Source organism: Silurus aristotelis (genome assembly GCF_946808225.1).
Source record: "Silurus aristotelis genome assembly, chromosome: 9".
Lineage (NCBI taxonomy): Eukaryota > Metazoa > Chordata > Actinopteri > Siluriformes > Siluridae > Silurus > Silurus aristotelis.
In genome coordinates this window covers 5,057,307-5,083,347 of record NC_139582.1, presented here as the reverse complement: position 1 = coordinate 5,083,347, position 26,041 = coordinate 5,057,307, and the positions used below count along the sequence as shown (strand labels likewise).

The 26,041-nt window shown below is 37.8% G+C and overlaps 1 protein-coding gene across 1 annotated transcript in view; it reads right to left on the bottom strand.

Moving 5' to 3' along the window:
* Nucleotides 1-26,041, bottom strand: part of LOC310730735 (neural-cadherin) — a 314,803-nt gene that overhangs the window by 108,205 nt on the left and 180,557 nt on the right. Inside the window, exons 21-22 of the mRNA XM_083549799.1 lie at nt 19,025-19,251; nt 8,219-8,496 (exon numbers count right to left, since the gene is read on the bottom strand). Of these exons, the coding sequence (XP_083405925.1) occupies nt 8,219-8,496; nt 19,025-19,251 (505 nt within the window). The remainder of the gene's footprint in view (nt 1-8,218; nt 8,497-19,024; nt 19,252-26,041) is intronic.

The window sequence follows — 26,041 nt, the reverse complement described above, 5'->3', positions numbered from 1 at the left end:
TAATAAATGGACCGAGTGTAATTAAAGTGCCACCCATATAAAAATGAGTTTTCTATTTGAGTCTGGTTCCTCTTAAGGTTTCTCCTGAGATCTCAGTGAGATTTTCCACGCCACAGTCTCCCCTGGCTCTTTCATTAGGGACAAATTTACAATAATAAATATAAACTTAAAGGCACAAAACTTAGACTGTCTTTTATACAACTTTATAACCGCTTTATCTTTGGCGCTTTAGCACTATTTAAATAAAAATTAATGGAATTGATTTAAATCTGAATTGTTATTGCAATAAAAAAAAATCGATAAATACTGTATAGACAAAGCATTCAGTTATTAATTATGAACATATCTTAATTTAAATGCATTCAATTAGTCATTCATTGTTTAGAATTGCCTAAAAATGTATATTTATTTAATTTCAAATTCATCTTAAGAGTTCCAGGGGCTAAATGGCAATGCTGCTCAGTGCTCACTCTCTGAATGCACTGCCATGTTTTGCATATTTATGCAACACCACCAAACCTGCGAGAGCCAGACATAAACAAGTGTAACACTTACTGTAACTCCACACTATATTTGCAGACGGTGTGTGAAAAAGCACTGGTACTGCATTTAAATTACACCCTAATGAGGCACTGTCCAGGTTATTCCTGACAAAAAAAAAGCTTAATATCCACCCCAAGCCAGTATACAGAGTAGAAAGCTTAGATTCACATTGGGTTTTGTAACAGAAATAGCACAACAAGCAAATACCATTACACACGCCTGTTTCACAGCTTTATTTACTCAATCTAATTAGAAACCAAGTAGGAATTTGGCAAAGAAACATAATTGCTCTGAAAGCACACAATATATCGGAATGACATTCTAAACCATACATTTTGGATAGTTTTTCGTTTCTCCGGTGAGGACGGATAAAGAAAGAAAGAAAAAAAAAAGACACATAGTATAACAACAACTCCAGATTGCTGATGAATATGGATTTTCTTTCTTCCCAGTGGCATTCCATGTTTTTTTTAGTTCAACTGCCTAATTAATCAAATGAGACTTGGCAGTAGAACAGCCATCCACTGCCATCTATCACAGCTCATGTGATGAGAACATGTGTGCACATCTGTCTGTTCATATTTGTTCGTATGATGTGGTGCCGTATTCGGAAATCACTGGCGATGATAATTACCGAAGATCTCCGTCAGGCTGAATTGAATTTAATTAAGGCTGGATATTATGAAGACTATACTGTTTGCATGAACTCTGAACTCAGCCTTCTGCTAAAAATCTGCATGTACATGCAACACGTATTCAAGAACTTAAGAATAACTAGAAGAATTCTGTTCGTTATGCAGAGAGCATGGTAGCAAAGTGCAGAATCCTTTTGCTACTTTACTCTATTTTTCAGGTACTTCCATTTTATTTTTAAATTTCTTAAAATGTAATTGAATGCATTTCATTTTTTCAGTTGTTGCCATGTGAATTGTTGTCATCTCTTTTGTTGCCTGCTTGGACAGGTCACTCTTGAAAAAGAGATTTTTAATATTTAAGATTTTTTTCTGCTTCAGTAAAGGTTACTAAGTAAATCCTCAGTGAGTATATTAACACACTCAACTTAAATCTCTCTACCAAAACTTTCATCTGCCCACTCTATATAAAACGTTCTGCCCCCAAGCTCACCTCCAGCTCACAACTATGCTGTTACATTTACATTTATAGTATTTAGCAGAATTAGAGTTATTTAATCATACAACAGAACAGTTGAGGGTTAAGAGCATTGCTCAAGAGCCCAGTAGTGTCAGCTTGGAGTTGCTGGCTTGTGAGCTCATAACCTTCTGAGCAGAAGTCCACCATCTTCTCCACTATGCTGCTATTAGATTCAAATTATCATCATTTCAACATATTGTGCGCATTGTGTTAAGAGTGAAGTTTGTGATCTTTTTGACACACTGTATGATTCAACTCTGCAGTCTCTGTGGCCTAAAGGAAACTTCCCTCCTACATATCTTAACACCTCCATTACCAATGCATATTCTAGCAGGAGTCACATCTCGAAGGTATTCATTACGTCAATAAAACACCCCTTATCAAAGACCCCTGTGTAGCCATTCCATTAGAAATCCATCAAATGCATACCTAAATCCATAAAACCAATTAGAAGCCACCTGTTAATCCATTATGACCCCAGATATTAACACATTTCGGAAACATACAGTGATGGTACATATGAAAAATCAATCAAACCATTTTCCATTAAACTTTGTTTCAGCTTCCCCCATTAGGGGTCGCCACAGCGGACCATCCGCATGTTTGATTTGGCACAGGCAACGCAACCCTCCCTATTTATCCAGGCTTGGGACCGGCACTAAGGCTTGTGCAACCCTAATGGCTGGGGTTGGTTCCCTGACCGGGGATTGAACCCGGGCCGCAGCGTTGAGAGCGCCGCAACCATTTTCCATTAATTCTTGTAAAAAAAGAGCAATATATTCTGATTTGTATTTCAGACTAACTATTTAGTTTTCAGTTTAGTTATACATGAGACAATTCTGTCGAACGAGACAGGACCTCACATGTAATGTCGACGCATTCATTTCTGTTCAGGAATGGAAAAGCAGTGATGGACAGTAACGAATTAAATGCAATTCGTTACTGTACTTAAGTAGCTTTTTTGGGAATCTGTACTTTACTGTATTATATATTTCCGTTTGGGGAGACTTTTAATTTAACTTCAATATATTTCAAAGTCAAATATCTCACTTTATACTCAACTACATTTTGGGAAATCAGTCAGTCCTTTTTATTTATGAGTGGATTAAAACCTAGCTAAAAAGATGTGGCCTGATTTGTGCGATCTTTTGAAGCAGGTGAAAAGAAGATTTTGGGCTCCTGAAAATTGTAATACATATCTATCAGTTTTTGACTCTTATATCATTCTATTAATGGATTGGTGCGTTAAAAGTAACATTAGAGTCTTTTCACGTAAACTGATTTGAATAAGCAAAGAGTCTTATAACAAAAATGATAATAGGAACATTATAGCCATAATAAATCATAGTACTTTGAAAACTTAAGTACATTAGAAGGTAAAAACATTTGTACTTTTACTCAGATAAAAATTTAAAGGGACACTTTTACTTTAAATTGAGTAATATTTTACCCGAGTGCATCTCTACTTCAACTCAAGGACATGATACGTGTACTTCGTCCACCACTAAAGTAAAAAGTACTGTATAGTACAGTGGTATATTACTCCTGTGTAGCAATTCCGTTAGAAAACCAATAAATGCATATCCAAATCCATAAAACCAATTAGAAGTCACCTGTTAAACCATTACGACTCCTGATATTAACATATAGATATATATTGAAACACGCAGTGCCGTTTAAAATCATTATAGCCTATAATAAAACCACAAGGTATCAAAGGAGAAAAGCCATTTCCATTATTTCTTGTAAGAAAGAACAAAATAATCCTGTGTGGATTTGAAAATTCATTCAGATCGACCAGAACTCATTGAATCTTTCTTTCTTCATTGAATTCTTAGTCATTGTTCAGTTTTAAATGTAGCTAGCTACTGCATATACAGGATGTGGAACATACTAGAACACAAGTCTCTCGGGTGAGGCCTAGATGACATGTGCGTGTGTTTAAGGAAGTGTTGATTGCCATCTGATGCGTTATGCGGCAATCAAAAGCGTGGCATTTTAATTTTAAGCAAGCTCTCTGGAATACTCTAGTTGATATTGATGATGTGTTTGTTGCTCTGCATTACTAACGACTCTACGGGATATTAATTATACTGCATTTGTAAACACTTCGCATCATCACCACAGAAACGAACTCTGTCTTTATTTTTTTATATTCATTCCATACTATGTAGAACATTCGATTAAATACTAAAAGACATTAAATAGTTAATCTCGCATACAGATTTTACTTCCGCGTAGCTCAAAGAGATCATTTAGATCAGAAAGGAACTGAGGTCCCTTGAGCAATAAGTCCAACCTTCTGCACATATTTTGCATCATTCCCGATAGAAAGAAGGTTGTCAGAGATGTTTCTGATGAGAAATTAAAGATGTCAACAATATTCTGTCTGCCAGCAACCTCTTGAGTGACACTAAGGATTTGGTTTATTAACCAACTATTCCAACACGAAATAAATAAATATATAAAAATCCTCTCTCATCCATCACCGCTCCTCCCTCCATCTCAAAGTGTATTGTTATTCTGTAAGGAAAATCAATAGTCGTGCAATACCTTGGTAACTGAATTAAATAGCGGGCAGAAGAACAGCTTGCCGTACCTCATATTCGCAAGAACCCTCAGTGGTGAGAGGATTAACCTTACAAATATTAGATGAGCTCTATCTGGAAAGTTCATTTAAACTTAAGTCATTTGGCATTCTCCAAGATGCTGTTGAGCATGAGAACGAGTGAGAAGGGAACGTTTCAGGCCGACTTGTTCAGAGCTCGAACTCTTGCACACCGTTACATCACACTCCCTTTCATCATCCTCTACAGAGACCCGACTTTTAATATTTTGCATTTAGTCTATTACTTACGTACTGTTAATTGACCGCAAGCACAAGAGCGCAGGCCCAACAAACATAAACCTTTCCATCTCCAAACCCAGACAGCTTGCTCATCATGCTTGCTCATCAGGGATAAATGCACACCATTCACCTTGACTGTTAAATTTCTGTAAAGCTGCTTTGAGACAATGTCTGTTGTGAAAAGTGCTATAGAAATAAACTTGACTTGACAGCTGCAATGATACGACGATTCCTGACAGCAGAGCCTCCAGCAACCTTCTCAATAACTCCGGGTTACAACATTATGAATAAATCCGGTTTCATTTGCATCGTATACAAAGCTAGTGACCTCATGTGCTTCGAGATATAAGCAAGACACACTGCTGAACTGTCTTTGCTACATGCAGACAGGTTTCTCCACAAGTTATGAACATTTAAAGCCTACAAGGGCCTGTTTTCCTGATTGCAAAGCAAAAGTGAAAAACAGAAAAAAAAGGCCAGGAATGTCAGGAATTGTGAAATGGGATGAGGTTCAAATTAATGCATTATTGACTAAACTGTTTGTGCAATCGGATCCCACATTTGACTTTTTTTTTTTTTTTTTTTTACTGTCTTTTGGTTTAGGGCCGATCAAACAAACAGAAAACAATAAAAATGCACCGCATAATCACTAAAATATTCTTGTAGAACAATTGTTTTTATTTACATTTGTAGCTACATTCAAACATAATACACTTTAGTTTAAAGGGATGTAATTTAGTGCTGTAACTATAGTGAAATGTTGGAGCGAGCAGATTCATTTAATAAAAAAAAAAAAGTAAAAATGTCCCCCTTAATGGCACATCATTACAGTACATAATACACTACCCAGGAGTGTATTAAACTGATAGCCCTGTTGTGGCCAGTAGCATGGTCTATACATGCTTAACATCCCATGATATCATAACAGCTACTAAGCAACAAGTCATTTACACAGACAAATCAGCTTTTGCACTCACTTTAACAGTTTGGTGCTGATGTGTGATTTCAAATGCAAATGCAATTACTTGTATATCACTATAGTCATTTCTGCCATCTGTTTCACTGCTGCTACATATTTCATTTCACTTAATATGTAACTTAATTTGTATATATTTAAATTTTTCTTTTCTTTTTTTTTTTAACACTTTACTTTAAAGATTAACTTTACTTTTTTTTTTTTTTTTTTTTACCTTGAGCAACTGGAACCCAACAATTTCCCTATGGAAGTATTCTGATAAAAAAAAAAAAAATAATAAATAAATATATATATATATATATATATATATATATATATATATATATATATATATATATATATATATATATATATATATATATATATATATATATATATATATACACACAGTACAGACCAAAAGTTTGGACACACCTGCTCATTGAAAGAGTTTTCTTTATTTTCATGACTATGAAAATTGTAGATTCACACTGAAGGCATCAAAACTATGAATTAACACATGTGGAATTATATACATCACAAAAAAGTGAACTGAAAATATGTCATATTGTAGGTTCTTCAAAGTAGCCATTAAGAGAATGCCAAGAGTGTGCAAAGCAGTAATCAAAGCAAAAGGTGGCTACTTTGAAGAACCTACAATATGACATATTTTCAGTTGTTTCACACTTTTTTGTTATGTATATAATTCCATATATAATTCCACATGTGTTAATTCATAGTTTTGATGCCTTCAGTGTGAATCTACAATTTTCATAGTCATGAAAATAAAGAAAACTCTTTGAATGAGAAGGCGTGTCCAGACTTTTGGTCTGTACTGTATATATATATATATATATATATATATATATATATATATATATATATATATATATATATATATATATATATATATATATATATATAAAAAACCAAAGCTAGTTAATTCACGTCTGCTGCACTGAAAGAAATTAATACAACGAAGTAAGTGGACCACCAGCAGCTGCTAAATCACCTGATGAAACTACTCCAGATCTCTAAGAAATTGGAAAAAACATTAATTACTTTGCATTTTCCATTCTATTAGCAAAAAATGTGCTTTTCCATGAAGTAAAGGTCTCCATTGGATGTAATAAATGAGCCAGAATGGTTCAATGGGATAATTAAAATGTTGGCTATCGCCCACCTCTTTCACAGGCCAGTCTTAATAACGTATATGATCAATTTTATAACATTTTAAGCCTGCACAGACTGTATGTAGCTCAATTTATTTGCTTGCAAATAGTAAATCTGCAAACTAAGCTTTGGGTTTATACTCCTGGGCAAAAAAATCTCCTGAGAACTCGAGTGCCACCATTTGCTCAATTACTTTACATTATAGCGAGAAGTAGGAAATTCGGATTTATACCAGAATAATGTACACAGGTAAAATCAAGATTATGATCAAACTGTTTGATGTCAATTTCAACTTGTGTGAGAGCTCACAAAATATTTCAATCTTCCATCAACTGTTTGAAGCTCATGGACATTGAAGAGAACAATATTCACTTTAAAGTTTACCAATTGACTGACCATAAACTTGTAAAAATCCATTCGAAGGTTCAAATTTAACCATTTTGGGCATTTTCTTTGCTGTACTAATTACTGCATGATTACGCATTATTGCATCTTCCTAAGTGGGTTAAAAGGCTTTAATGAAAAGGTATAGAATGACTTTTAAATGGAGATTCTGCACTGTCATGTGTAGGGTTGCAAAAGACTGAACATTTTCCATGGGAATTCACAGGAATGATTGGGAATAAACAGAATTGCACATTTGCCAATAACAGAGAGCTTACATGTAGTTTAAAAAAAAAAAACTTGTAGGATAATCTTGGTTAAAACATCCAGATTTGATGACATTTCTGTTAAATTTCTACCCTGCACATTCATCCAACACATGCACACAGCACACTTACTGCAGGGCCACTGAGGCCACGCCCCCTACATGCACCGCGCATTCCTCCATAACATAACACAGATACATTCTTAAATCCTGCACACAAAATAATGTAAAAAAAAATTTCCATCTTGGTGAGTATTCATGTAAATGACATAAATATTACATACATTTATGTTTCAAATTCCTTGTGTGTAAGATATTTTGCAACTATATTTACAATTAGCTATTTTTTAAATCTGTATTAGTTTGCATGCATGTCAGCTTAAGACCAAACAAAATGTTTATATATGTTATGCTTGTATATGATACAGTTTATAAATTTCCCCAAGTTTCTAATGAATTTACAAACATTCCTGTAAATTCCCATAAAGTCCCACAAATTCCTGGTATGTTTCCAACTTGGAATATTTACCAAATTCCCCAGATGAAGTTCCCATGGAAAGTTTTTGGAAAGTTTCCAAACATTTACCTGACCCTGCAACCCTGGGGTACCAAAGCCCACGTTCTCACTGCTAATGTACACAGTACAGTCGAAAGTATTGTTACAGAACCTTTCAGAAATCAGCTTTTAATCAGTGGAATGCTTTTTGTTAGGCACTGTTTATGCCAAAGTATTCGGCTGGGAAGGTGATGTAGTAAATCGATGCAAGCATAAATGTGATTTTTTTGACCAGAGAAAAAGTACTGCAAATCGAGAGTCTGTTATTACTGGCTAAAAAAGTACAGTTCTAGTGCAAAGCCACGCATGTACACTGTGACACACCATTCAAAAGCGTCTAACCTGTATCCGTTCTGCGTGTCCACACACAATCCGCCATTGTGGCAGGGGTTCCTGGGATAGGTGGAGCAGCCCTGGTGAAGGTGTTCCCGGGCCGAACAGCTGCACACAGCTGTGGACTCTAATGTCACGGACACCAGAGCCATACTGTCGGAATCCACGACCGAAGGCCTCTCGCTCACGCTTAGTCTATTCATACAGCCTCCTCCTCCGCTGCAGTCCACTGCCACACACTCGTCCACGTGCACCTGGGTGACATTCACCTGCAGGAATGACTGCAACTTGGGACAGAATGAGAGGAAAAGAAAACAAAAAAAAACATAAAGAGATAGTAAAGCATTAAATCAAGCATCCAATGAAAGTAAAAACAAAAGCAATTCTTTCAATCAGTGGTGGGCTTTGATCAGACACCTGGAAAGGATGAGAAATAAGGACAGAAATTGAAAGAGACCCCACTCTCCAGCATTATCATAAAAAGCAGCAAACAAAAGTCATGGACCTATAAGACGCAGCGAAACAAAACAAAAACGACTTCGAAATCCTCTCAGGTAAAAGTCATGCAAGAGTAAACTCCTGCATCAGCACGTTCGGCTGCGGCTCCTGCCACCGACCGCCACCCGAAGGCTTATTCCACCCTGCACTTTTACTGAAAGCACACAAAACAACAAGAGCGTAACCCGCGCTCTGCGTCTCAACAGCAGCTTTTCAACAGCTTGCTACAGAGTGTGTATTGTCCCGTGATTGAACGGCTTTCATCCAGACAGAGTGGAAAGGTATGGATAAAGTGTAGTCACAGAGGGCAAAGGATATACAGGGAAGAGAGAGTGTGTGAGAGATGAGACTGTTGCCTTCGCCCTAAATGGAACTGGATATGTAACTCCTCACTCCTCCTCAGAGGAAATCCATTTGCTTTAATGATATTTGGAAGAGCTGTGACAGGTCAAACTAACGTCATGGTGTGGCTGCTGAGAGGACCTGCTAGATTAGTGCTCAAATGGCTGATTAATGAAAGTGGTCTGCTTCGCTGTGGCACTGAATCCTGGCATTGAGGCACCACGCAGACGTAATACAGCGCACTTTGCCTGGAGTGAGATGACACACTGTCACTGTGTATATACGTTTCGCAGGATGGCTTTCTAGATCTCTCTCTCTCTCTTGCTCTCTCTCTCTCTCTCTCTCTCTCTCTCTCTCTCTCTCTCTCTCTCTCTCTCTCTTTTCTGTAATAAATTCAGTAATAAAATATGCAGCATTTTATATACATTAATATAATATAAATTAATTATGTCAAAATTACTTTCTAGTTAAACACAAATAGAGTTTCCACTATTAACAAGTTTATTTAATTATAAAAAAAAACTATCTATCTGTCTGTCTGTCCGTCCGTCCGTCCGTCCGTCTGTCTGTCTATCTATTTATCTATCTATCTATCTATCTATCTATCTATCTATCTATCTATCTATCTATCTATCTATCTATCTATCTATCTATCTATCTATCTATCTATCTATCTATCTATCTATCTATCTATCTGTATTACTACTTTGCTGTTATTTGTTTCTTTCTTCTTCATCTTCTTCATCTTCCTTTTCTTCTTCCTATTATTATTATTCAGCATTAACACTCCATTGAACAATTAACCGATTTATAATCTTTAACACAACAAAACTATTATATTACTAAAATATATTACTATTATATTACTAAAATTATATTACCAACTAAAATATTTGACTTCATGTCTACAGAATAATTGCACAACATTGCCCTCATTTCTTTGTGAAGTTTGTACCTCATTTATAACTTGATTACAGCCTCGAATCTTCAAGCCTTAAATGACTGAATTATGTGTATTAAATTACATTTTGTGTATAATTTTAACCTTCTCAATTTATCACCAGGGTACATGAACATTTCTATATAATACATTAGTGTTTAAGTGTGTTACTGCAAATAAATAGAAAACTTCTAAAAAAGTTTTTAATCAAAATATCAGTAAAAACACCGGTTTGCTGGTCTGTAAACATACACTATATAGAAAAAAATTGTGGAAACCTGATTGTAAAATTTTTATGTGATTTTTGGACATCGCATTCCACACACAGTCCTCAGTTACACTATAAAAACCTCCACTGTTCTGGTATGTGGTTGTAGAGATGTGTGTTCATTCAGAAGCCACAACAGCATAACTTAAAGCACTTTTGTACGTCGCTCTGGATAAGGGCGTCTGCTAAATGCTGCAAATGTAAATGTAAATGTAAATGAAGTCAGGTACTGATGAAAGGTGAGGTGGCATGTGGATCTGGTTTTGTGCACAGGGGCACTGTCTTGCTGGAACAGGTTTCGGTCTCTTAGTTCAAGTGAAGGGAAAATGTAATGCCTCCACATCCAAAAACATTCGACACAGTTGTCTGCCTCCAAGGTTGTGGGAACTGTTTGAGTCAGCATCATAAATGGCTGTGATCAGATAAAAAAAACAACAACTGAGGATTGAACACAAAACACAAAATGGGCCAGCACCCTTTTACCTACAAGCTCTTATCACCACACTCCTTCAGATCTTCGAGCACTGGTCTCAATGTTTCTCAGGTAAGGGGGAGGTATACATGAAGAATCTTTTCTGTTCTGGCACTGAGGTGGTGGAATAAAATTACCCCCTGCTGAGTCACTTTCTATCTTCAAGACCTCCCTGTTTCTGAAACACTTAAACAAGCACTTTGTTTTGTCTGTTTGTTTTTAGGATTTTAAAAATCTTTCATTTAGGTTGATGGTATCCTAAGTCTGCAACTTAGTGAACCTGCGTTGTAATGTATTCTTTGATAAAAACTTGAAAGCACTTTTGTACGTCTTGTGCTAAATGCTGTAAATATGGCTGAAAAAGCCAGGTGTCACTTTAGTGAATACTTTTAAAATCTTAACTTACAATACAATTTTTTAAACCTAGCATGATATACTGTTTATAAAAAAATAAATGGAGGGGAGAACATGTGAAACTCTACAGAGACAATAACCTGATCTCAGGATCAAACCCTGGGGCTAGAAGCTAAAAATAACTGTTGTGCCACTGTGGTGTCATGAATTATGTATCTAATATTTATTGAGAATGTGGTTATGTGGTCACTCTTCGGTTAGTTCATACCCCTTATTTGTACTGATGATGTGGCTGAAGTACTTTAAAGCTCTATAAATTCAAGCACGGACAAAGAGCAAAGTGTCTCGGTCATACAATTCTTATAGAAGCCCTTCTTATATCAGCCCACTGCTGCATTCGTGAATCTGATTGGTAAGAACGTGCTGATCGATTGTCTCTAACTGCAAATCTGACGATCCCTCTGGCTGCGAGGCAGAAGACAGGCTTTTTAAACATGCTTGTTTGAATGAATTATCAAATTCAGGGTGATCCATCACCCCACATGATGATTATTTTCCTGGTGCAGCATGCCCCCGTCGTGTTTCATTCCCTCCTCAGTAAATCCCCCCGTCTAATTTGCAATTGATCTGAGAGCAATGTGTCCAGTTCCTCCTTGAGCGGACAGCAAAGGTTAAAATGTTCAATAACACCACTGGCTAAACACTCAGTTCTCTCTCGCCGTCGCTCCGCCGTCCCTCCTGGGACCCAGAGGCATTTCTATTTACCATACAAAGTGTGGCCGTCACGGGGCACCAAGGCCTCTAACTGCCACTTTCATGTGCTAATGCTTGCTAAGAAGCTGATTTGCATGCATTACCTGTGAGGTTAACCACCGTAAAAAAAAAAAAAGAGGTCTTATTTCATCAGAGCTCAGAGACATCCGATCAGCCCTGGCTTCATATCGCTAGACGAGACAGAGTAACAGAAGCCCACACGTGGGAGCCGGGGATCCGCACACAGCCCATAGCTAGTTGACGGAAAATCCAATCATGCTAGCTGGCTCTTGCTCATTTTTCTTTCTCTCCCTTTCTTTCTATCGCTGTCTCTCTCTATCCTCCAGTCTGTCTTCAAATGACTGTATTTGTAGTACAAGTCTGCTTCTTTCTCAGAGTTAATTGTCCAAACACTGCCTTATGTGAAACCCAGAGGAATTGATCCTACAATACGTACAACTGACAAGGAAAACAGTATAATGGCTGTTCTGTGGCATTGAGGAAGTGGTCGCTTAGTGGTAAAGACATTGGATTTAGATTAGAAAGCCATGAGTTTAAATCCCAGCCCCACCAAGCAGCAAGTTCTAGACCCTTAAGCCTCAACTATTCAGATGTTTAAAAAGGCTAAGACACTTAGAAATTGTAGTCTGACTTTTTGTCCATCTGTTTTACTTCTGCTACACATTTCATACATTATATCTCGATATGATGGGGAATTTCATTGATTGCACAGCATCTAAACTTAATGTATTACTTAATATGTATATTTTAATTTACATTTCTTATCTTTTATTTTACTTACATTTCGCTGTGTGCAACTAAAACCCAACACTTTCTTTGTGGGATCAATAAAGTACAATATTCTGATTCTGATGAACTTACAGCAATTTTTGACAAACAGCACTCCTTTGGCAGAATATTCATCAGCTTAATTGCACCACATTCCAAGTAAAAAGGAGTCATACAGGACGTTTTTGTACCAACTTCTTCATACTGAGCCATATCTGAACTTCAATTCTTCCAACACATCCACTATTTATTCTTAAAAGCACTGTTACTTCAATACTTTTCACTTTTCAGCTGATTGTAACAATTTCACTTTCAAGTCTGCTTCAAAAATGTTAACACCCCACTGCACTACCACATCACACCTTTACAGTTTCTCCTGACTTTTCCAGCCATATGTGGCTCTTCTACAAACCGTTACCACAAAGTTGGAAACACAATTGTATTGGATGTCTTTGGATGCAGTAGCATTAAATTCCCTTCACTTAAACAAGGAGACCCATACCTGTTCCAGCATGACACTACCCTTGTGCACAAAGCCAGCTCTATGGTTTTTATGGGTTGGAGTGGAAGCTCTTGACTGGTGTGAGTGTTCCAACCCACACTCCAAAATATATTAGAACATCTCAGAAGATTGGAGGTTATCAAAAGTTTCAAAGCTAATGGTGCTAACTGCTGCTATTCTGACCTCGTGCATTACCATGTCTGTGATTTCATCATGAACAGCAAATTAGAAGAAAGAGCAAACGTGAAATTCTGCATGAAACTGGGCAAATCTGTTTGACACAACATAAGATTGGCATACAGCGATGCCACCTTGTAGACAGACAGACAGACAGACAGACAGACAGACAGACAGACAGACAGACAGACAGATGGATATTCCACACAGTTACCTTCACACCTATTTGTCCGAATCGGACAAAAATTATTGTTTGTTTTGTTTGGCATATAGTTTAAATGGTCTTGTATGGCTAAAATTATACTTGCATTTAGATCACATCACTTTTCTGCAGAAATACAGCTCTCTCATTCGCCTCAATTTAGCAGCTCACATCAACAACAACAACAAAAAAAACCCGACACCTGCGATCCAAAACACGTGGCACGTTAGCTTTCTCTTTGTTCAGTTTGATTGATTGAGGATGGAATCACTTCCCCACTCCAATCAAAACATACTGCAATCTCACTACAATCAGACCACATGGCTTTTTACCAGAGTGTGATTTTGGTGACCAAACAAAGCACACTACAGACGAAAACGCACCCGGTTTTCAAATGCTACAAACACTAAGACACCATCAATTAAAGCAGGTTCTTATAGGGTAGTTTCTCCTGGAAATGAAAATGACTGAAAAAAAGAGTGTTAGACAGGGTGAGAGCGAGGGAGAGAGGGAGAGAGAGGGAGAGAGAGAGAAAGGAGGCTATGCTCTGCCAGGGACTCGGAGATGAGAACATCATACTCTCAGTAACAATTACACACACCGCTGTGCTTTTCTCTCTCGGTTGTCAGTGCTTGCATGCTCTTTCTGAACTTCTCATAATGAGCAACAGGTGTGACATTCAGCATGACAATACTTATAATCACAACAACTGCTCAGGTCCTCAAAGCATGCATCTTGGAAAGAAAAAAAAAACGAAGAAACATAACAACAACAACAACAACGAATTGGTGCATATTTGTGAGAGCATGGCCTCATCTTTCAAATCAACCTGAACGAAAGGGGCAACACAAAATACTCCAATTGTTCACTTGCTGCATAATGACTGCAACTGCTAACGTTCTGCACGGCTTTGGAATCAGCAGACCTGAAATCTGACGAGCTGCAACGCTGTTATACCCACATGAAGACGTTAAAATCTGTTTTACCTACAAAAAAAAAAAAAAAAACATTTCGCACCTCATTTCATGCTCCAACGCCTGCATGCAACAGATAAAAAAGCTTCTCGCTGTAATGAACAAGTCGTGTTCTCAAGCTGTCTCAAATCACGTCTTCGCACTCTTTTTAATGCAGGTAGCGTGGTCACCCTGGGAAATTCAACACGATGTAGTGTTAGTTACATTCAAAATTAGCTCGGCCTGTAGGGGCAGCTGTTGCAGTTTTATTTATTTATATAATCAACATAGCGACAATTTTTTTTCCTCCTCACTAATTAGTATTTACACATCAGCAGTAGCCTATTCTGAAGTTCTGCAAGACTTCCTGAAAAATCTGCCGGTTTCACTTAAAAAATATAACAAAATAACCAGATTACTACTAAAACTAAGGGTGTAAGTAACCATGCTGGCTGTGACTAACTGTGTATATTGTTTTTTTGCCTTTGCTATTGTGTATTATGTGAACACACATTTCTGAAGATTAGTAAAGGTTAACTGAAACACTTTGCACATTATTAATATAAAGCACTTTCACTCTTTGTCTGTCCGTCCGTCCACTATCTATCTGTCTGTCTGTCTGTCTGTCTGTCCGTCCGTCCGTCCGCCCGCCCGCCCGCCCGCCTGCCTGTCTGCCTGCCTATCTGTCTGTCTGTCTGCCTGTCCATCTATGGGAAAACAGTTCACATACTCATATTTTGACATTATCTACCAAAGTATAAACAGGTTTGAGAACAGACACATTCAAACTGAAAATCTTCCTTTTTTTTTTTTTTTTTTTTTTTTTTTTTTTTTAATGTAACTCGGCTAGAAGTAAAGCTCCAACTTTCTAAAGGCTGGTTACCCCCAAAATGAAAAGGGATTCCATATATATATATATATATATATATATATATATATATATATATATATATATATATATATATATATATATATATATATAACATATATATATATAAACATATGTATGTAAATACATTGGGGGAACTTTATTTCCTGAGTCTGGTTGTATAGAGAACATTTTTTTCTGAGCTGTGTGAAACAAATCTTCTAAGTCGGGTAAAAGGTTCATGAAGCTATTAATAGTATTCCATGTAACCGTCATCTTTTTACTGCAAGTTACTGGAAAAATAGACAAATCCGCACACAAAACGTTTATTTTGAATGATAGAATCCCTGTCTGGCACCCAGCATTTAAAATAACTATTTGACTAAGAAACCATTCAAATTCTAAATAACAACTTGACAGTATTTATTTTAGGGCTCAAGCAACATCGCAATATCTAATAGTACCTGAGGAGACATTTGGTCTTTTATGATCCGACATGTCAGTTTTGATCAAAAGATGCAGGTTCTTTTATATTACACAGAATATTGAAATCTACTATATGGAATTAAGCTTTTTCCCCCCGCACTCTTATTTTTGAGTGTAAACTGCAATCCTGTTGGTTAAATCAGAAATTGGAGGTTAAGGTTCAGATCTGGGGACAGTGGTAAAGTGGTAAAGTGATTTTGTAATGCTGGTGATGTGTGTGAGCAGCTGAACATGTTTTAGAGTGCTCTTATGCCTGTGTTATCTCCCAGCTTTCCCTGCATGTGCTACTGTATGATTACAACTTAGACCCTCTTAATCCATGGGATAAGAGCATAATTAATGATCTGTCCTCTCCCTCTGCCAAATCCTGACACACTACTACTCTTCTCATCTGTTGAACCTGCATGATTCACCCTCATGAATCACACAGGTATGCAGTATGCTCTGCTCCTCTACCTACTGGAATGTTCTATACTTGTGACTCACCTTCCAACTCAATGTTGTGACCTAGATGCTTTCTATTGGAACTCTTATAAAAAAAAAAAAAAATAAATAAATAACCCTAGCTATCTCAGAGACTACCCCAAAAACACCTAACAAACTTTGGTACTAAAGACCAGCATTTTTTTAAGAATTATAAAGACTCAAAGACTCCCATGATGTTCACCCACATGGCTTCAAACTATATGGTTATGACCTTCTATATCATTTCAACATCATTACTGAACTTGTTGCTGAAAATATGAGGGGTGTACTAACTTTTGTTAGATACTGTATACACAAAGACTCAGCAAAACATTAGGACAATTTAACATTTTGACTGGTGAAGTGAATAACACTGATTATCTCTTCACCATGGCACCTGTTCATAAATTTATTAGGCAGCAAGTAAACATTTTGTGTTCAAAGTTGACGTGTCAGAAGCAGGAAAAATGTGGAAGCATAAAAATGTGAGCGAGTTTGACGAGGGCCGAATTGTGACGTCTAGACGACTGGGTCAGAGCATCTCCAAAACCGCAGCTCTTGTGAGATGTTCCTGGTCTGTAGTGGTCAGGATCTATTAAAAGTGCTCCAAGGAAGGAACAGCCGGTGAACCGGCAACAGGGTCATAGGTCCATGTGACGAGCAACAGTCATTTAAATTGCTGAAAAGGTTAATGGTCTTAATGCCTGACGGGTCAGAACTGTTTTTACAGCAAAATAGGGACCATAAGAAAATTATTACAGGTGGTTATAATGTTATGTCTGGACAGTGTATGTATATATACATGATGTCATGATGTCATATATAACACTTTTTCTATCTATGTATTATCCAACTGTCACCCAACTGGGTTTTCCTTTTTCAGTATGGTTCCTTTAAAAGTTTCATCCTCATGGCATCTCACGCTGCTTTTTTTTTTGCCAGTGTTTCTTAAAACTTACTCTGGCAACTGGATCCAAAGTTAGATTGAGGGTTTCACTAAAGTTGCATTCGGACAATATTGCATTGTTCAAATGTAAAATTGGAGAACAACACTCATTAAAACTTTCTCCGAAAATGTTTAGTCAGCTAGCATTGTCTGTTGTGTCTCTTTGTACGTAGTTAAGATTATAAGATCGTTTTTTAATGTGTTGTGACCTGCCACTCGGATTAATCCACAAGTTGCAGGGCTTCACATCAAAACCAGTGTTATGAAATGTCACCTCGTGAGCAGCTTGCAACGGTATTGTTTTTTTTATCAGAAAAATCTCTAAATCCCCAATTTCCTCAGATCATACATCCATAGATCAGCTTGTGAACTGAACAAAAACAAGAGGAACTCTTGAGTACATTAGGGACAGACAGGGGTTTTCTTCGTCTTTTGAAATGTCAGCGTGCACGTGCGCTGACGCTGATAATCAAAGTTATTCTGAGCATGTCTTTCGACGGGGGGATGGATGTTTAAGGGGACAGGATAGAAAGACAAACCCTGGGGAGTAAGCAGCATTCCCGTCAATCTGCTTCCTTTATCCCAGCGGGCCGCGGGAAATCCTGAGATGCTCACGTCTGAATGTATTCAAGGATCAGAAAGGTCCAAAGAGGTAAATTCTTGGAGCTCAAGACGATTCAAGAAGACATTTTGGAAACACTGTCTCCCTTTTACTTATTCACCCTGATATGTCACACAGCCATGATGGATGCCAAATTTGTTATTTATTGATTGTTGTTTGATAGTAAAGCTAGTATAGAGTCCATGCAGCACTCGTGCACCATTTTTATTATCCTAGTTATCTATTCCGTAGTATCCCCAATAACTTCAGGTAGAACAAAGGAGGTTTTCTATATTAATGAGATGCGGCGAGTAACAATTCACTTTCTTCTGCCCAAACTTTTGGATCTGAGTAATGAAAGCCAGAACTAGCAGAGGCATGAGAATAAGGGATCAAACAAGTCAAAGAATAAGAAACGGGGTCTTTTGTGTAGTATTTCCTGCAATTAGAATGCCGAACACTGATAACCCGAGCTTCGTTTCTACTTTCCCCCTTCTTTCCATTCCCTCACTTCTTTCTTTCTCTCTCTCTATGGCAATATAGCTCACTCTTGGCTTTATGCTTCCTTTCTCATTCTGATAAACGTCTGTCCTCAGAGGGCGAGCGCATTCAAATAAATTGCTGCAGGCTGCTCGAAAATCACACCTGAAGTCTTCCTCTGCTTCTCTGTGCTTTAAATCGCTTTATATTTGCCGAAGACAGGCAGGAGATCAGCACTTATTTCACGGGAAAGAAATTGTTAGCCAATGGCACAACGATCCCAAAAGGGCTTTTAATCTAAGCAATTAAGCCGAAGTAAAGAACACGTTTCGAGTCTTTTCAAGTGTGCTTGAGGGAACGTTGCTCATCTTGCAGACCCACGATCTACAGGTGAATGTGCGAGCAAAGGTGCCAAGCTTATGTAATTGAGACAGAAGTTCTAAACGTTCACACGCAAAGCTAGCCTACAACTTGCCAATGGCGACGGCAGCTAATTATCATGTTCATAGAGCGCACAAAAGAATAACAAGCTACAACCAAGTAGAAACCAACACAATCATTTCAGATCTGAAAGAAAAGAAGACAAAGCCGGCTTATTGTTTATTGCACTGTGTATTGCGAGTCCAGGATAATAAAACACGCTCTACCTGGAGAGATATTCCAGCTTCCTTCTCTATATCTGTATGTAATCGTACATGAAACCGAGACAGAAACCTTACCTTCTGTTTATGAGCTGCGAGGTATCCGTGGAGTCTCTCGGCACGCTGGAAGGGTGTAGTGTGCACCGAGAAGCGTACGTCCAGGGTCCTGTCTCGCACTTCCACAAGGCTGAAGATATTAACATCGTCTGCACTGACAGACAACATTTCGGCTAGGAAGTCTCCTAACAACTCGTATCTGCTCTGTAGACCTCCTCGCCGCTCCATGAACTCTTTTGCCGTTATGTCTGGGGAAAGCACACAGAGAAAAGATCAGACTGGTTGATCTTTATCCTTGACAGTAAGGAAGTTACAGCCAATCTAGCGCAGGCATTTTGCTGTGGAATCATAATAATCCAGAAGGACCTTTTACAGCCATTTTTAGTTCTTCTCTAAACTATCAAGTTGAACGCACACGATTGTACATGATGCCTTTGGATGCTTTTGCTGAACTAGGAGACCAAAACCAGTTCCAGTATGGCAATTTTCCAGTGCATTTTAAAGATATGGTTTAAATGGGTTAGAGTGGCACATCTTGAGTGGCCTGCTACAGAGCTTTGACATCAAACCATCTGAAACGTTGAGATGAATTGGAACGTTCACTGCACTTTACTATTAATTTTTTTTGTGTGATTAATAGCAACTTAATCACACATTTTTATCTGTTGTTCCCAAGATAGTCCATTAAGACAACATATTCTTGCAAATAAAAAAATTATAAAAAAACAAAAACTTTTAAGTAATTATGATGTTTTGAATTACGTAAATCTTTAGGAAACCAAATGGAACTTTATGTGTTTATGTTTATGGAACGAATGTGTACATTGGTGGATTTTGGTGCTTGATTTAAGACTTGAAGCCTCAGAAGCATCTTGAAGCAGCAAATGTTTAGTGATTAAAACGTATTGTTCGGTAGCGTTTTTTTTTTTTTCTTTTTTCATATCTGAGTAAAAATAAATAAATAAATAAATAAATAAATAAATAAATAAATAAATAAATAAATAAATGTGTGCTGAACTAAAGGCTTTAATTTGCCACTTTTATATTTATTTATTTATATTTTCAATAAAAACGGTCAAACAAAAAATCATGCGTTAATAAATAATAGTGCTAAGTCCACAGAACATGGTTCCAGAGATTTATGCTCTTGGACAGGTCAGCTTCAGCAAACTGTGTGTGGGCTTTCTTGTAATCCAACTTCAGAAGAGGATTCCTTCTGGAATGACGTCCTGCAAACCTAACTTGTTGCAGTGTGTGTTGTATGGTCTGAGCACTGACGAGTGGACCTTCCCCTTCTGCAAGCTCTAAAGTAATTCTGCAGCACTCATGCATCTGTTTTTTTAAAAAGCTTCTGCACCTGCATCATGAAGACTTAACTTCTTTGATAGACCCTTGTGAGGTCTGTTCCGAGTGGAACCCGTCTTGGAAAACCTCTGTATGACCCTGGCCACTGTACTTTAACTCAGTTTCAGGGTGTTACTGATCTTCTTATAGCCTCAGCCATCTTTGTAGAGAGCAACAATTCTAACTCTTAAATCCTCAGAGAGTCTTTACCATGAGGTTCCAATTGTTCAAAAAGCACCAAATTGTAACTGCACTAATACAAGATACACAAACGTGCATAGTCCTGTCATGCAGACAAAAACATGAACATGATGAATAGGACATGTGGCTTTGCATGGTTACACAATGTTATTACTTATGGTGTACTTATCCTTGTGGCCAATTATTCCGACAATAAAGGCTGTACGTTGAGTTATTTTCAGTGGACAGTAAATCTGTACTGCTGCACAAGCTGCACATTGACTACTCTAAAATATATTATATACATTTTATTTTTATAGTATTGGCCCTTAAGAAGATACTAAAATAACAGCTGGAATGAGGTGTGCACTCACTTTTGTGAGATACTGTATATTCTATGTATATGCATGTTCTTTTGCCTATACAATAAATGCTTCATATTAGCAATTGTGTGTGTTTTTTAATTAAATTGTATACAATTGATTACAATTGATACTTTGATTTTTCCAATGTATTTTTACCTTCTCTTTGAATATCCTGAGCAGCCGTCACTAAATTGCCTGTTGGCCGAGCACTGAGACCCACACCACAGAAAGAAAAAACATCAAATTAAAGCTCAATGTCATGTTTTATCCAAAGGCAGACCAGCAGGGGTCGGAAGCCTGAGCACCTGCAGATAGCACTCATAAAAAGTGCATTGTCATGCTTTGCCCTCTTCAACATGTTCGCCTGTCATTAAGTGAAATCAGAGCCTTGGTGAATGCTGCACTTTCGAACTGAATCTGACAGAAAGCAAGCAATAATGCAGGCTTGTGCAAACACAGTGTTCCATGTCAACATGGGGGTGGATTACTCTTTCAGTCGATGGTCATACCTTGGGCACTTAGACATGAATAGAATCATGGCGTTTTGAAAAAAATAGCTTAAATAATGCACTCTTACTGTCTTTACATTCATCCCTGAGCTTTCACTATATATTGCGGCCAAAGTAAGCAGCAAGTTCTCGGGTTATAACTATCGATACACAGGCCTAAGCGTTTACCAAGATGAGCTGCCAAAACATACAACTAGTTCAAACTGGCCTTCTGTAATTGGGATGTTTTTTTGTGGCTTCAGGAACTGACCTGCTTTTTCAGAGGAAGTATAGTGGTAAAATGGTACCACCATGCAAGGTAAAGATTCCTTGGGGCTATATTTAGACAGTTCTCCTGGGACTCTTATAGATGCTTTTGCAGCACATAGGCAGGGAAGACAACGGTGTGAGAGTTTTGGGGAGCTTTAATGAGATCAGGATATCATCAGCTGCATTCAACCAGATTTGTATATAATGTACAAGCTTAAACATATAAAAAATACTTTCAAGATTTTTATAAAACAGTGAATAATTCCATCTAAAAACATGGGTGATCACAGATGCATGCACGCTCCTCTAAGGAATTCATTTTTGTTTGCATCTCAGTTGGGTTCCCTGTGTATGTACTGGAGCATGAGTCATGGCGAGCTTGCGCATGGGGGCGTACAAGTGTAAGTGAATGAAGTGCATAAGAGTGAGTGCCAGTGCGCTTTCACAGTTTTCACAGCTTTAAAATCCTCCTCTGAAAGCTGGCTTAAACAGTGTGCAGACCAGAACAGCATGGTAAAGGTTGTTTGAGCCTGAAGCATGTTGACCACAGACCTGCAGTGAAGAAGTGATTATTAGGAACAAAGTTGGTGAGCGGCCACAATGGGAATACTTCTGCTTCTATTAAGGCTCTACAGAAACTTGATGTCTGATTGCCAAGAATGGCCAAATATTACAGTGTTCCATGGGCTCGAAGCATCAACCAGTCATTCCACACCATGCATAAACACAGGTACATTAGAAATGTTTGATACATTTGGTGTCTGTCTAGAATAAAACAATGGTGGTAGAGCAAGTAGTGTAGTCTTCTTCTGGCTTCAGGACCTCTGGTTTGGGCCTAAATTCAGGTCAGTACTTGTGCATGCTTTCTGTACACATGTTCATTTGTGTTTTTTGGGTTGTACAGTTTACTCTATGTGGGTTTAATTTTGGTTCTCCAATTCCTTCATGGGTTTCCTTTTGGTTCTCCAGTTCCTTTTATAAGGTGATTCTAATGAGTTCTCCAGTTTCCTCCATGTGGGTTTCCTTTGAGTTGACCAGTTTCCTCAATGTGAATTCCAATGGGTTCTCCGGTTTCTTCCAATGTACAGTGAGGAAAATTTGAACACCCTGCTATTTTGCAAGTTCTCCCACTTAGAAATCATGGAGGGGTCCGAAATTGTCATCATAGGTGCATGTCCACTGTGAGAGACAATCTTAAAAAAAAAAATCCAGAAATCACAATGTATGATTTTTTGACCTATTTATTTGTATGATACAGCTGCAAATAAGTATTTGAACACCTGAGAAAGTCAATGTTAATAGTTGGTACAGTAGCCTTTGTTTGCAATTACAGAGGTCAAATGTTTCCTGTAGTTTTTCACCAGGTTGCACACACTGCAGGAGGGATTTTGGCCCACTCCTCCACACAGATCTTCTCTAGATCAGTCAGGTTTCTGGCCTGTTGCTGAGAAACAAGGAGTTTGAGCTCCCTCCAAAGATTCTCTATTGGGTTTAGGTCTGGAGACTGGCTAGGCCACGACAGAACCTTGATATGCTTCTTACAGAGCCACTCCTTGGTTATCCTGACTGTGTGCTTCGGGTCATTGTCATGTTGAAAGACCCAGCCTCGACCCATCTTCACTGCTCTAACTGAGGGAAGGAGGTTGTTCCCCAAAATCTCGCAATACATGGCCCCGGTCATCCTCTCCTTAATACAGTGCAGTCGCCCTGTCCCATGTGCAGAAAAACACCCCCAAAGCATGATGCTACCACCTCCATGCTTCACAGTAGGGATGGTGTTCTTGGGATGGTACTCATCATTCTTCTTCCTCCAAACACGTTTAGTGGAATTATGACCCAAAAGTTCTATTTTGGTCTCATCTGACCACATGACTTTCTCCCATGACTCCTCTGGATCATCCAAATGGTCATTGGCAAACTTAAGACGTGCCTGGACATGTGCTGGTTTAAGCAGGGGAACCTTCCGTGCCATGCATGATTTCAAACCATGATGTCTTAGTGTATTACCAAAAGTAACCTTGTAAACGGTGGTCCCAGCTCTTTTCAGGTCATTGACCAGCTCCTCCCGTGTAGTCCTGGGCTGATTTCTCACCTTCCTTAGGATCATTGAGACCCCACGAGGTGAGATCTTGCATGGAGCCCCAGTCCGAGGGAGATTGACAGTCATGTTTAGCTTCTTCCATTTTCTAATGATTGCTCCAACAGTGGACCTTTTTTCACCAAGCTGCTTGGCGATTTACCCGTAGCCCTTTCCAGCCTTGTGGAGGTGTACAATTTTGTCTCTAGTGTCTTTGGACAGCTCTTTGGTCTTGGCTATGTTAGTAGTTGGATTCTTACTGATTGTATGGGGTGGACAGGAGTCTTTATGCAGCTAACGACCTCAAACAGGTGCATCTAATTTAGGATAATAAATGTAGTGGAGGTGAACATTTTAAAGGCAGACTAACAGGTCTTTGAGGGTCAGAATTCTAGCTGATAGACAGGTGTTCAAATACTTATTTGCAGCTGTATCATACAAAAAAATAGTTTAAAAATCATATATTGTGATTTCTGGATTTTTTTTTTTTAGATTATGTCTCTCACAGTGGACATGCACCTACGATGACAATTTCAGACCCCTCCATGATTTCTAAGTGTTTAAATACTTATTTTTCTCACTGTAGGTTTTCATTGGGTTTCATAGTTTCCTCTATGTGTCTATAAAGATTTACTTAAAATTTTCCAGTTTCCACCATGTGGAATTCCAAAAGCTTTGCATGTTTCCTCCATGTTGGTTTTTAATAGTTTCTTCAGTTTCCCCCATGTGTCCATGTGACTTTTCTTCAAAGATTTGAAGAAAATGTGGAATTCCATTGGGTTTGCCAGTTTTCATGATTTGGCCATGTTCGTTTCCCATAGGTTCTTTAATTTACTACGTGTCCATGTGGCTTTCCTCTGAGTTTTTCATTTTCCACTATGTCCATGTGGGTGTCCATAGGGTTCTCCAGGTTCCACAGCTTTAGATTGTCAGTTAAGGTGTTCAGTGTATGGTGGCTTTCTAAAGAAATGTTTGAGATGTATCTCCAAGATGGATTAAAAAACATAGTAATTAAAACAAACATCCAAAGCAAGATCTATCCTTATAAAATAATAGAGCTGTGTACAATTCACCTTCTCCATTCCGACATTAGATTTAAAGTGTTTTCCTTTAATCTATCCATTTTTTATGACATCAGACCACAGACAGTCTGCAACAATAAATAACATTAACATCAAATGTTACCATCCTGTCAGAGATATTGCTTTAGAATGCTAATTGGAAAAAATAAAAAATACAAAATACACTCACGTTTAAATTTCTCATGAGTTCTCACAAGTCATAGATCATTCAATTCATATGCATGAATATATTTTATAATCCATAACTTGCATAGAGAATTGGAAAAGGGTCCACACAGACATGTCTTAATTCTACGTGTATAAAGCCTAAGTACATATATGAAAATGGGTTCAAGAGGAGAACATTAATCTGGAATTACTTGGATCTTTATGAAGTATATTTTAAAAAGTCAACAGATATGTCAAGAGAAAAGGACACACAGACACATTCTTACTAAAATGAATTAAAAATGAAAATTCAGGCTCCATTGGGTTGGAGGACAGTAATGATTGAGTGTCTGTTAATGAGACGTTGAAATAAAGCAGGGATCAGTGCACTAATCCCACTTAATAACTGCAGCTATTTCACCCATCTTTTCATTTATCGATTCTTAAAAGTTTTAGCGGAACACAGAATTTTTGACGGGTGCAGGATGAAAATAGTCGAAACATTTTGCTTATTTATTCAAAAGAAGAAAAATAAAGACTCAAAAGGTCTATCTAAAACCACCAACCTTCCCTTCCCCAATGATTCATGCACTAGAGAATGTGAAGACAGTGTGTTTTTTTTTCCTGTATGTGTGTATTTGCTCATCTTCATGCCTGCTTACCACATATTTTCCCTTTCAATCAAATGCACCTGCAGATTCTACTAAAACAATAAGCCGCAATCTTTGTAAAGCAGAAATCTAAAAAAAAAAGTCTTATTGCAGTCAATATTTGTTTTTGAAATAGGATTGGAAATGTCATGGAAGCTGAAATTAATAGTATGAATAGGTCTTTCCATTACCCCGAAAGCTGGGATTCAGTGTATGTTTGGATAGGGTTCTAAGGAACTATGGCGAATGAGAGATGCACTTAATACGCCTGTAAATGTGAAAGACGTGAGTAGTGAAAGCTGCCGAATGTGTGAGAATTGAAATTGGCATGGATCAATGTGCATTTACAAGATGAGAGATGTCTATTATTGAAGTGAAATGAACTGGACTGAACTGGTAAATATATAACCAATACAGATAAAGACATACATGAAA